Consider the following 13,212-nt stretch of genomic DNA (forward strand, 5'->3'; position numbering starts at 1 on the left):
TGTCGCTGCAGAGGCCGGCGGCACTGATCCTGCCGCTGGAGGACACGACCCCTCGGGCTGTTCTGACTCCTCTCAACGTGACTGACCCCCTTGTGTTGGCTCTTGGCTCGGAGGCCTAATCTGAGTGTCCTCATGATCCGGGATTCATGAGGACATAGCAGAGTGGAGATATATATATATATACACACACACACACACACACTTCAATTTCAATTTGGATCAGGGTTTTCCAATTTTACCAATTACAATATTATGCATGACCCAACACTTGATCGTCACTTTGTGCAATCACATGCTGTGGATTTTGTTTTCTTGTGTACTCGTACACACACACACAGGTAGCTTCTGCTTGCTGGTGGAATTTTGCATCCAGGGGTAGGAGGAAGGCGTCTGCTTCAAACTGTACATCCTGAACCTACGGTGCACCACTGCCACCCTGTGGACTGCATGAAGGGAGACCACGTTTCCGTCTCACAGCTCCAAATTGGTAACCTCTGTAAATAGGGCAACCTCTCCCTGTAAATCACATTAGTAATCAATATCTCTCTCTCTCTCTCTCTCTCTCTCTCTCTCTCTCTCTCTCTCTCTCTCTCTCTCTCTCTCTCTCTCTCTCTCTCTCTCTCTCTCTCTCTCTCTCTCTCTCTCTCTCTCTCTCTCTCTCTCTCTCTCTCTCTCTCTCTCTCTCTCTCTCTCTCTCTCTCTCTACACAATCCGACTGTGACCTCCCATGTTTGATTGTTTGAATATTTAAACTTATAAGTATAAGTAAGACACATAATCACCAATCAGTTTGTCAGCTTTGAGAAAGATTGAAGCAAACAGCAAGTTCTGGAAGGAATTTTTTAAAAAAATCAAACAGGGGGATCAGTTTATCTCACTCTGGAGGGTCAACACATGGCTCCTCAACAACAGCCTTTTTTTGTGTGTGTGTGTGTGTGTGTGTGTGTGTGCGTGTGCACACGTTGCCATGTGCGTCATTGCAAGGCGACGCATGCATTTTCTCGGCAACAATACCGCTAATTGGCAGAGGCTGAATATGAATGAGAGCACTCAGAAAACTTGCAACGTCATCGTCGCAGCAAACATCAATAGTGTGAGTGGAAGCAGGCTGCAGAATTTCCTGAGTGGAAACAGAAGCAGTCGTCTTGAGGCCACACCTATGAAACAGCCGTGCTTTGTCGTCCTTGCTCAGCGCCCCCGTCACCAGCAGAAAAAAAGCCTCTTTCCTAACACACGGAGTACACACACCTCTCAAGACGTCTTGGTAAACATCTCAGTTTGTGTGTGTGCCCCGCGGCCACGTGAACAATTTACCGTCTGTTGTCATCTGAGAAAAAGTAACAAAGATGAGTAAGCAGAAGAATATTACATTAAAAAGACAAACACTGTGTATGTTGGATGTCCGGCCATTATACGAGAAAAAGATGTACAGTGCAATTATGAATCCACGCAGGGAAAACACTATTTAAGGTTTTATTTTTCTTCATCCTTTATTTTCCCCTATTGAGCACTACACTTTTATGGCTGTCATTTGCAGTGGGCCGCCCCCCAGACTAGCTAAATGCCAACTTCTGCATATCAGTGTGAAGCAGGAATATGGTGTTTTGGATATCGCCTTCACATGTTTTGTCGAAAAAGAGAATCTAGATGAAACCTAATGCCTGAGTCCTTAGGGAAAGATGTTCTGCCACTGAAGGAGGGGGGGGGGTGATAAGTGAGTTCCTGCCTGTGGCCCAGAAATACAATTTCTCTTTTCTGTGCTGAAAATAAAGTTCTTTGTCGTTTGTTGCAGGGAGGTGAACGATTTTAAGTGCTCAAAGATTTCATGATTTTGCTTTGTGTCTCTTGGCTCGTCTGGGACGTCACAGCATGAGACTTTCTTCTCTGCGACTTTAGGGGTCAGTCTCCCAGCACTTGCAACCACACAACGGATCCATTAGCAGAGCATCAGTCAGACAGGCAGGGAGATGCATCTGCTATAAAAGTGAATCGATGGGAGGAAGGGTTGTTTTCTCACCTCGCGCAAAATCACAAGTAGGCCTGCAACCAATGATTATTTTCATTATCAATTCATCTGTCGATTAGTTCCTCCATTAATCCATCGGTTGTTTGGTACATAAAATTGTGAAAAATGTCCATTGGAAAATGTTTCCCAAATCCCAAGATGATGTTTTGTTTTGTCCACACACACAATATATTTAGTTTACTGTCATAGAGGAGCAAAGACATCAGAAAATATTCACATTTAAGAAGCTGAAAAAAGATCATTTTGATTTTTTTTTTCTCATGAAAACTACTTGAACCGATTAATCGATTGTCAAAATAGTTGCCGATTAATTTAGTAGTCGATTGCTAATCGAGTAACTGTTGCATCTCTAAGCACGTGTGAAGGAGGGTTTAAGTGGGGGGTCAAGTACAGTTATGTACAGATGAGAAACAGTGTTGCTCTGGCTAAAGCCAGGCGCTGTTGCCTGAAGCTAATTCAAAGCTCAGAAGAAATGTTACAAACGTCTCGGGATGTTTTCAGTCAATATCCACATCATACGAGTACTTTGCATTCGCGCTTCTGTGGAGAAATGTGTAAAGCTGTGATAACTTCACCTCAGTCGACTGCTCAACCAGTCGAAGTAGCAGATACACTGAGGAGAAGAATACGGCAGTGCTGAATAATTCAGACCAGTACAGAAAGAACACAGAGTTTCTTCTCTTGTCAAAGTCAGAGATCTGACTGTCAGCACATTCGCTTTCCCTTCAACTCTCTGAGGTTCCACTGTGCAGCGTTTATTGACAAAACTAAGTCTGTATATAATAAAATAACATAATGGATAAGCGAGATTTAACTTTTTTCTTCACGGGAGACAACAACCCAGTCATTTTGTGGTCAACTCAAGCCTATAGCTGAAGTCAATGGCTGCAACATCATCGGTATGAGCCACACAGCCTGCAGGCTGTTAATCAGAGGTACTGGTGGAAAGGAAAGGAAAGCAGAGCAGACAGGCAGTGATGTACGAGGGAAGCGTGTGATGGGAAGGGCTGTCAAAACTTTAGACATGTTGAGCCGCTGCGATTTCATCTAATGACAAATGACTGATGATAAAATAGCCCTGTAATGAATCTCAATTTTTTTTAGCCGTATTTAAAGTCTGAACTAGACATTTAAGTTGTTGCTCACTATGTTTTTTGCTCACTATATCGATGTACGCTGATCATCATCATTAGATACACAAAATGATAAACACCTGCAAAACACATCAAAGACTAAAAAAACTGTTCCTTTACTCAAGAGGAGGTCAAATGTCCTATTTCTGTCTGGCACATGATCTCTGTATATCCTTGGTATATAGGTTAAATTATGATGCATCTCAGCAATATATGAAGTTATTACAATTAGCAGTTGTTACAATATTATAATATATATAATAAGATAATAAGATAATAATGCATACTCTGAGTTGTAAATGTATTTATCAGGAGCACCGAGCTAAAACTAAATGAACTTTAATACAATATGGCTGCAATAATTGAATAATTGAAACTGTTTTAGAGTTTCTGTTTCAACATTGTATTTGATGTAGGTTGTTGTTGATGTTTAGCATTAGACAGAGATATGCTTATATGATATACAAAAGGCGGAGGGGAAAAACAGAAACACCTGTTAATAATATCATCCGGCAAAATAACCATAAAGTTGAATCAACACTGAAACAGTATCGGCTTAAACTGAACATTAAAACCTTTATGAGAGAGGATGTATTGATATATATCGTTCTACATAGTGGGTGTTTTTACGTTTAGGACTTTTAGAACAATATACATATTTTTTTAATGTATTTCCACTTAAGTAAAGTTAACAATATTAATCCAAAAAGTATTTTACTTTGAAAAGAATGAACGGAAGCACGTTTTACCGTTTCCGGCACAACCTCGACCGAGGATTGTCTGACAACTCGTGCAGAAACTTGCCTAAGTTTGATCAACCTTAAAAGCTGAGCAAGTGTTTGTCATCCCTCGCGAATCCTGCCGTGGCTTTCAACTCACCAGTAAAGCGGTCTGACATTTGACGAGTGTTTCCTGCAAATGTAAATATTTCACTTTCTGAAAGTCCGAACCAAACTTCTGCGGCTTGGCTACGCTAGGCTAGGCTAGGCTAGGCTAGGCTAAGCTAAGCTAAGCTAACTCCGGCTAACCCCTTCATGGCTCCTCTCCGGGTTCTGTGTGTACACGGTTACCGGCAGAACGGCGGCTCGTTCCGCGAGAAGACGGGAGCTCTGCGGAAGCTGCTGAAGAAACAGGTGGAGCTGGTTTACCTGAGCGCACCGCACGGCGTCCGGCAAGGCTGCAGCGAAGGTGGGTCATCGTCGGTCGGTCGGTCGTCTGTACCTGTCCCCCCGGCCAACGACACCGAGGAGGGGGGCGGCAACGAGGAGGCGCTGGTGGCGGGCGTGAGAAGCTCCATGTCACTTTGCGGCCACGCTTCAACTCTACAGGGACTTCATAGCTGCAGTTGAACAAAAAGTTACGAACCACATGATGATGTGAGCAAAAACTATGTCAACTCTTTGTCGGCGTCGATCAATCACACGTTACTTGTGTTGCACTTTGCATGGAAACGATGAAACACAACGTGCTCCTCAAACCATTTCATGCACAGAGCGAAGCAATACTGACAGGAAGTGAGGAAATACCATCATACATTTGAAATGAAGAAAAACACTGGAGGACGGCCAACTATAGGACGGACACAGATCTGAAGCAGAATTATTAAAATATTAAACGAGATGGAAAAAAAAGGATGAAGATCAAATACTAACGGAGATGAGCAAGGGACAAAGATAAAATGATTACAATGCTGGAAGAGGAGTGTATAAAACCTTAGAGAGTGTAGGCTAAATACATAGATACATAAACTAAATTAAAGGGATAGTTCAGTGATTTTGAAGTGGGGTTGTATGAATTACTTATGCATAATGGATGTGTCACCTTATGGAGATCAGCGATGTCATTTAACGGAGTTTGGAGGAGAAATGGAAGAAGCGAAAGTCGGACCTGTAAGTAACTCGGACAACGTCACTTAGAAATCACTGAACTGTCCCTTTAGAAGCCAGGCTATAAGGGCACAGGTCTTGATTTTGCTTTTGAAAATATCCCCATTCTCCTCAGGGAGGCTTTTCCACAGACGTGGATCGTGGTAATAAAATGATGCGTCACCGTGAGTTTTTCTTCAAATGCAGGGTTTGATTCAAAGGCAAACACAATGAAAGTTAAAGTTAAATTGAGTGATAAACAACATTCTTATTCTCTGTCTTTAGAGCTGCAATTATTAGTTGAATGAAAGAAAATGTTTCCGCAGGTATGATGATAATCAATTTTTAAATTGAAAACACCAAGAATTCTCTGGTCTTTTTTTTTTTATTGCTTCGAAGAGTGATAGTTTGGGGCCGTTAGTCAGAAAGAAGGAAGACATTTTAGTATCCCAACAAAGACTCTAGGATGATGTGAAAAGGGGATTTATCATTACTTATGGATTCTGTCAAGAAAATGATATTTGCTGTTAGTTTAATTGACCTTTCATTAAGACTAGGTCACATTATATGTGCGCGGCGGCCCTCTCATCCGTGCTGCGTCTCTCAGCACAATGACCACTGTCTTCCACCTATCATTTCAGAAGCTCCGGAGAAGGAGGACGGTTCGGCTCCTGGCCCTGGCGGTGACGAGGACTCCAGGGGCTGGTGGTTTTCGGACGTCCAGGCTCGGAGTTTCAGCGCTCAGCAGCAGTGCGAGGAGAGCCTGGGGCTCGACGAGAGCGTGGCAGTTGTGAGGGAAGCTGTGCAAGTCCAGGGGCCATTCGACGGCATCCTGGGCTTCAGTCAGGGAGCAGCATTCGTGGCCATCCTTTGCTCTCTCCAGGAGCAAAAACTGGAGCCGGAGTTCAGCTTCCGCTTTGCCGTCCTTGTCGCTGGCTTCCGCAGCGCGTGTTTGGAACACTTGAAGTTCTACAGCGCTCCCCTCCGCATCCCCTCCCTGCACGTGTTTGGACTAGAGGACCGAGTCATCCCCGACGACATGAGCAGAGAGCTCCTCCCTTCCTTCCTCGAGCCTCGGGTCCTGACGCATCCCGGTGGCCATTTTGTTCCGGCCGCATCTGCTCACAGACCAACGTACCAGGACTTTCTCAAGAGTTTCCAGTGAGAAGAGCTACAACCTGTGACCTCAGCACTTAGATATGCTTGTTTAATGTTTAATGTCATGATGCTGGGGTTTTTTTCTCTGATCTGATCAGATCCATCCAAAACAGTTCAGCGACTGCTGTTCTTCTCAGGGAAGATGTCTTGTAATAGGCAATAAATAAGAGGACAGCTGTTTATTTAATCTATTTTAGTCTCTGCCTCTTTTTTTGTGACCTGTGTTAAATATCTTTATTTTTATTTTTTACCAGTTGATTCTTTGCTAAAAGGGGATCAGAATCTTTTTTTGTAAAATATATAATTATGGAATAGATTTTAATTTATCATAGTAGGAAGACCAGTGGTGTAATTAATGGTGTTTATTGCGGATTTGTTCCGGTGAAGCGATTTTAATTACACATTGACTGGGAATAGATCAAGATGAAGAGATGAATGCGTTGTCCTCACTTTTGCACAAACAGAAAAAAGTGTCAGAATTGTGAAAAATGAATAACAAGCTTTTAAAGAAGAGTTCACATCTTTCCCTCGTTTCACACCTCCACAATCCTGGTCTCGTTGCTGCATAATTCAAAAGAAAAAGATTGTTGTTTTTTGAAAGGTTGAAAAAATACGTTGGACGCAGGCCCCTTCGTTCTGCCTTCAGTAAGTGAGAGGATCCAACAAGCGCTTTGTTTGAAGTTTACAGAGACCCTCCGCTGACGGCTCAGTCTGGGAATTTGTTTAATTTATTTGTGGAATTAGATGAAAATGGAGATGTGCTATACTTGACTTGGTTTACAGGGGTTTTCGGTAGCAGGAGCACTGCGGCAGAAGAGGAATTGACATTTCCGGGTGCTGGGGGAAACACTTCACCGCGACTGTGCAGAGTTATGTCAAGAATTTTAAGAAGCGGAGCCACAGTGGAAAACCTTATTTCGTAAGTTTTGAGCAGCATTATTTTTGCATAACGTAGCTTTACAGACGCAACAAGCGTTTGCTTGGGACAGTTGTGTATAAACCAAGGGTGAAGGAGGAATCACTACATGTGAACACAATAAATTCACTCACAGCTGTGAGTCTCAGGCCTCATCTCCACATGGTTTCTTGAGTCATTTTCACCCATGTAGAAGTTGCACCTGGTGGCATGTGTCCTGTGACGCCCTCGTCATCCGTCCGGCGGCCGTGTGTAAGTCTCAGTGATTGCTTTCGGTCTTTTTGGGCACGTTTCCTCATGTGTGGGTTATGTAGACAGGTTTTTATGTACGCACAGAAATGCACAGGGTTCAGGGACATGTTGTTCTTTAATAGCAGGAGCATGTGCATGTCAGACTGCGCTCATTCGATTGTTTCCAGATGTGTGCGCTCTCTCGCTCTCTCTCTCCCCTTCCCTTTTTGCTTTTATCTCCTACCTCTACCTCGTTCCGAAACTCTTCCCAACATCCTCCCTCCCTCCCTCCCTCCCTCCCTCATACTGCGTGTCACTAAACCCCACTTTGGGCACAACACACCCGATCACATGTCGGCCACATTCATGACCAGGACAAAAATAGTTTTGTTTGTCTGGATATCTCGAAAAACATCCACTCTCAATCCAAAAACCTACAGACAACTGTGGTCAGTTGTCGGTGGCTAATTAACTTGCTGAGACTTTTTCACAGTTGAGCGGCCTAAAGTCCGCATCCGCCCCCTCGCGCTGTCTCATGTTTAAAACATGTCACCTGCTGCAACGCCCGATGATCTCCTGCTGCCGCTCACACTCGCACACAGATGCCGTGGCGACGTGGCCTCGTTTCTCCATCACAGCTCTCATATTTGTTCTCTCCTGTGCTCCCCTGTGGTCCTTGTGTCCCTCCAAGACCTCAAAGCGCACACACACACACACACACACACACACACACACACACTCTCACTCACACACACACACACTCATACACATGGTTTTGATAACAAGTGAAAGACGAACGGAGAGAGTGAGGGAGCGGGGGAAACGGTAAAAGAAAAACACAGAGGGTCTCTCTTGCCAGTAAGTTTTACAACAGAGCCGTGACTCTCTTCTCAGGAATCCGTTCCCCCTGTTGCACAACAACCGGGAAATAATGGAATGAGAGACAGAGACAGATGAGGGTGGAGTTATCCTCCCTTCCTCCCCGTCTGCCTCCCACTCTCCCTTTGCCTCTCCTACTCTGCCTCTCTGGCCGTTGCAGTTTTTTTTGTTGTTGTTTTTTGAATAAAAAAGGGAGAGTAAGGGCATATTCAAGTCTTCATCGTGAATTGAAGGATCACTTTTTCCCTCTATTGGGAATGGAGCTGGGGGCAGGAGGGTGCGTCAGGGCACAGATGGGCTCTATTTTGATTATGGAGCGTTCGTTGTTATGGGAGACGGCAGGAGGGGAGGGGCAACAGAGCAGCGCGTGTGTCTATATAAGACTTGCACTTAAACTCCAAAGAGCCTGGTCACCCCATGGACCAGGCTCATCCAGAGCCTGACAGAGCCGAACAACTCTGCCCGGTTACTACGGCTGCCACCACTGACAGCTGTCAGTGGAATAATCTGGGATGACAAGATACTCGGGGCCGGGGGTGGGGGGTGCTCGAGATTTCATCACCAGGCCCCCAAACTTTTGGATTTACACTTCTTTTTTTACTTCTGTCTGAACCCTAATCTACAATTTTTCGGCTCCGGACAAAGTGAAGATGCTGAAAACAGAAGGACCGTTGTTTAAGTTTGGATTCTTTTTTTTCCTTTTTTTTAAACCAGAGTTTTCATACCTCTGTAAAAAGATTGGACATTGAATTGATGTTATTATTGTCAGTTAATTTATGGGTTTGTGTGCGTATGTGCTGGCATTGTAAAATTGGTACGCTGGTGCAGATGGATATGATGTAACATCATGCTGGATGCTTTCCAGAGGTATGGCCTGCGTCCAGTATCTCATGGGATTTAGCCGTGCCTCTCTGCTTCCTGTGTGTGTGTGTGTGTGTGTGTGTGTGTGTGTGTGTGTGTGTGTGTGTGTGTGTGTTTGTGTGTGTGTGTGTGTGTGTGTGTGTGTGTGTGTGTGTGTGTGTGTGTGTGTGTGTGTGTGTGTGTGTGGTGGGGGGGGGGGGGGGGGGGGGGGGGGGGAGGGTGTCTTGAGTGCGTCCACATCTGCATAGCAAAAGAAAAAAAATCTGATGACGTGCGAGCTGGCTAGATAGTGCAGTGTGTGTGATGTGTGACGACACCTGAAAGTGGGAACAGGGAGAGTATATTTAGAGCTATCAGTCAAATTGCTATTTAAAGAACAGCAAGGGCAAGGAAAGCCATTTGATGCCAGGGGACATCATAAAACCACACGGTGAAGGAATCCACGAGCGGCGTTCGTGCGACACCTCGGGCCCCGACGCCAGGCAGCAGTGGCTGTCCACGTGTGTGTGTGCACTTGTGTGGATGGGAATTTTCTTTTTCTTTTTCCCTCCATGTGACTGTGATTTGGTCATTTGTTATTCCACGCTTTGCATACCCACAAGCTTTTGGTTTTTCTTCTGCTTTGCGGTCTTCCTGTTTGTGTGGACAAAGTGTCCTCTGGCTGTGGTTGTTGCCGTCGCCTCCGTCAGCGCGCGCATCATTATCTCCTTCTGTCCCCCTCACTGGCTCAGGCATACGGCTAACATCTATTTGTTCACCGGTCGTGTAGCCTTGGAAAAAAAAGAGAAGAAAAAAGTCACAGATTTGGTCTCTTGCTAAATCCTATCTCTGATTGACGGGTCGACATGTTCACTTTGGGTTTGTCTTGTCTCAATGTGACACCAGATGTTAATATGCTCAGAGGTCACGGTGATGTTGATTGTTGTCTAAGCAGGTACGGAGGTGACCTGAGGTCGCGGCCGAGGCCTTCCTGAACTTTGGGCAGCCGCCGGTTGATGTATGATGTCATCTGCGGCAATTTGTCTGCTTCCGGCTATGCCCGACTGTTTCAGAGGGCGTGGCTTTGGCTCCGGCATGGGGAGTTGTGGCTTGGCTGTCCTTAAAGGTGCCCAACTGACACTGCAGGGGCAGATATTAGTCATCGTGACCACGGAGGAGGAGGAGGAGGACTGTGGTGGCGTCAGTATGAAACAGAGGCAGAGAGTCATGTCTTGGCTCACAAAGCCCAAAAGCTCTGAACGCTGTTGCTCACACTTTTGTTTTGTTTCAGGTGATCATGAAGCAGATGATGTGGTGAAAAGGGACATGACAATATTGTTATGTGTGGTGTTTAGCTCAGTGAAATATTGAAGGTATTTTGTCAGTGCCAAAGAAACGATAACAATAAAATAGCTATTGTGGTTAGAACCATATTAAAAAGTATAAAAACCTTGACGGGAATTCAACTATACACAACCTGTTCTCCGCCTTGTACTGGGACTAGATTATGACCTGTTCAGATACGAACATTTATTTGAGGTTAAAAGTTTTTTAGGTTTCCTCATTTATTATGATTATGTATAACAGCAGTCTTATACAGTGGTTAATCCGTGGAATGCTCCTTTAAATTTGGTGTGACCTGCAGTAGTGTGTGTGTGTGTGTGTGTGTGTGTGTGTGTGTGTGTGTGTGTGTGTGTGTGTGTGTGTGTGTGTGTGTGTGTGTGTGTGTGTGTGTGTGTGTGTGTGTGTGTGTGTGTGTGTGTGTGTGTGTGTGTGTGTGTGTGCTATATAACTTTACTTCTCGGCCTTGAACAGTAAGAGTTTATGTGCTGTTGTTTAACTGTCAGCACATGAGCTTTTACGGTGCAGGGAGGCAGAGGATAAACAACTGTTCAGTCTTTTCTCTTCTTTTTCTTTTCATCAATCAAAAAACAAGGACAGAGAAAACGGTGAGGAACACAAGTGCGATGGCCGAGGAAGCATTGAAAAGTGAAACAGTTTCCTCTCCATAATGTTCTGTAAGCCGTCCATTAGTGCGCTTTGTGACGAGTGGTTAGAAAAACAATGTGCCTGCACCACTCTGACCGTGTAATTGCGTATATCATTTTAATCTGTCTTTTACAAATCAGTGGTTTAAAACGGCCTTGAGTCTGCTCAGTTTTGCAGTAAACATACATGTCATAGGTTCGCCACGGTGGAACTGTGCTCCATGTGCTGACTATTTGCCCGCAAATCTCTGAATTATTTAGTTGTCTGTATAAAAAAAAGAATTTTTGAGAAGGAAAAATTCTGTATTTTTCACTTACTTTGAAGACCCCCAAGTGTGGAGGATGTCTGAGAGTTTGGACGGCTGCCACACGTAATCTGAGTGAGAAATCTATGTGTCTGTCATGCTGAAATCTGCAGTGAATTTTCTTCTCCTTTTCCCCCTCTCAGTTACAAACTGTGAAAACCGGACACAGGAGAACATGGGGATCATCTACAGTACAAGGTATGCACCAAACACTGGCAAATGTTTGTATTTGATTTTATTAAATCAGGCACATGTTGCAGCTTGGAAAACGGTTGCTACCTTTGTTACGACCTGTAGAGGGCAGCATAACTCTGGATATCAGTGGAACTTGAGGTGGAGTGGCTCAAGGACTATACTCTACTCTTTGTGAGTGTCAGTTTTTTTGCGAGCAAGCTGCATGTGTGCGTGTCTGCGTGTGGGTTAGCCCACCTGTGTAGACCCAGTGTATGGTTTATGTCTGCCAGCAGGTCACTGCGCGGCCCACTGGGATTTCCCGGCTGTGCTGCTTTGAAGTGAGGCTGCTCTTGTCTGATAAACAAGAGGTCGGAACAGGTGTTGGAGCCGGCTGACTCATCCGTTCAGCATCCGTGCTCGCTGATTTTATGACTGTACCCGGGGGTCGAGCCGTAAAGAAACTCATTATATCCAATAAAAATACAGATGAAACAATATGTGTCATTATGTGTCATTGCGTGCTTGGTTGTTAAGCTGCCCTCGGGGGAAACAGGTAGATTGCATCATGGGTATTTTGTCACATAAAGTTACATCAGAACAAAAAGAATTACAACATTAAAGGACTTTCGAAGGACTTGCACAGAAACTAACAGCGATAACAAAAGTCAAACTGAAAAACTCGGGACAGCAGAGTACAAGGATGACTGAACGACCTCTGACCTACTTTCTAAATGACAGGAGCTACATCAGAAACAAACTTAACCATTAGCTACAACGAAACTTTTCCAGTCTTCTCTCTCCTTTCCTCGCGGCAGCTGTCCCTAACGACCATGGCTGTAGACTGTTACCATGTTCCTGTTGCTAGAGTAACAATCTAAAGCCACGGTCGCCATGGAGACAGCAGGGTGGAGGAGGAGGAGCCGGAGTCGGCATGGTAACTGGAAACTGGAAGCTGCAAGGTCTCATTGGTTTGCGCGTGGGTATTACGCACTTCGACAGTGTAGGACTCCCCCAATGCAAGCCCACACAGGTTTCCTTTCTGTGCCGGAGAGAGAAAAGAGACGGAGCAGGAGAGGCACAGAGAAATCTTCAACACGTGTAGTTAACTTCCACCATTTTAAAAGCACTGCGCAGTATTACCATGGTGCTTCTTTCTTTTCTTCAGGTTGACATCGCTCCAGCGCGGTGTCCGGTGCATTGCCAGGCTTCAGTAGCCATGACTGTAGACTGTTACTGTACTGTGACACTGTATAAGCAGTAAGCAGTCTAAAGCCAAGGTGCTGATGCTCTGGCCAGGTTAGGAGGATGGGGAGGAGATTGGAGAAAAGGACAGACCGGCCACTTGTGGTATCCTGCATCAGCGAAAAGAGGAGAGGACATATAGGTGTGACATTACTGAAATCAAACTGGACACAATCCTCTAGAGGTGAATGATGGTCAATAACGTCCTTGATGACCAGGGGGCATCCCAGTGACCTCAATAGTTTTCATTGGACAACAGTGAATAGATAAGATGCTCTGACTGTTGTTTCAGCACCATCTCCGCATCATTATTCTCAACCCTGTGTGATTAATTCAAAACAACATGTTGCTGACTAAAACGTGAGGGGGGTACTATTAAAAATCAGCATTTAGTGCTATAATCTGAACTTAATTAAGGTGTGGAACAATTACAAACTGGTGTTGGGGCACTGGGA

The 13,212-nt window shown here is 44.8% G+C and overlaps 1 protein-coding gene and 2 long non-coding RNA genes across 3 annotated transcripts; 2 read left to right on the plus strand and 1 right to left on the minus strand.

Moving 5' to 3' along the window:
- The first annotated feature begins 3,898 nt into the window (after positions 1 to 3,898).
- On the plus strand, positions 3,899 to 6,373 carry ovca2 (OVCA2 serine hydrolase domain containing). Its single transcript, XM_035626851.2, has 2 exons — positions 3,899 to 4,347; positions 5,666 to 6,373. Exons 1-2 carry the CDS (start codon positions 4,194 to 4,196, stop codon positions 6,187 to 6,189), a joined length of 678 nt encoding a protein of 225 aa, XP_035482744.2. The 5' UTR covers positions 3,899 to 4,193; the 3' UTR covers positions 6,190 to 6,373.
- Positions 6,374 to 10,843: 4,470 nt separating this feature from the next.
- LOC118301459 lies at positions 10,844 to 12,007 on the plus strand. The gene is made up of 2 exons (XR_004790312.2): positions 10,844 to 11,539; positions 11,639 to 12,007. It is a non-coding gene; the product is annotated as an uncharacterized LOC118301459 (long non-coding RNA).
- On the minus strand, positions 11,562 to 13,081 carry LOC118301460. The gene is made up of 2 exons (XR_004790313.2): positions 12,656 to 13,081; positions 11,562 to 12,554 (listed from the first exon to the last, which is right to left on the minus strand). It is a non-coding gene; the product is annotated as an uncharacterized LOC118301460 (long non-coding RNA).
- Between the last annotated feature and the right edge of the window lie 131 nt (positions 13,082 to 13,212).

The sequence above is a fragment of the Scophthalmus maximus genome, chromosome 2 (genome assembly GCF_022379125.1).
Source record: "Scophthalmus maximus strain ysfricsl-2021 chromosome 2, ASM2237912v1, whole genome shotgun sequence".
NCBI lineage: Eukaryota > Metazoa > Chordata > Actinopteri > Pleuronectiformes > Scophthalmidae > Scophthalmus > Scophthalmus maximus.

Coding starts and splice junctions, on each gene's coding strand:
- ovca2 (XM_035626851.2), top strand. CDS start 4,194: ATGGCTCCTCTCCGGGTTCTGTGTGTACACGGTTACCGGCAGAACGGC. Junction 4,348..5,665: donor CCGGCAAGGCTGCAGCGAAG/GTGGGTCATCGT, acceptor CTATCATTTCAG/AAGCTCCGGAGAAGGAGGAC.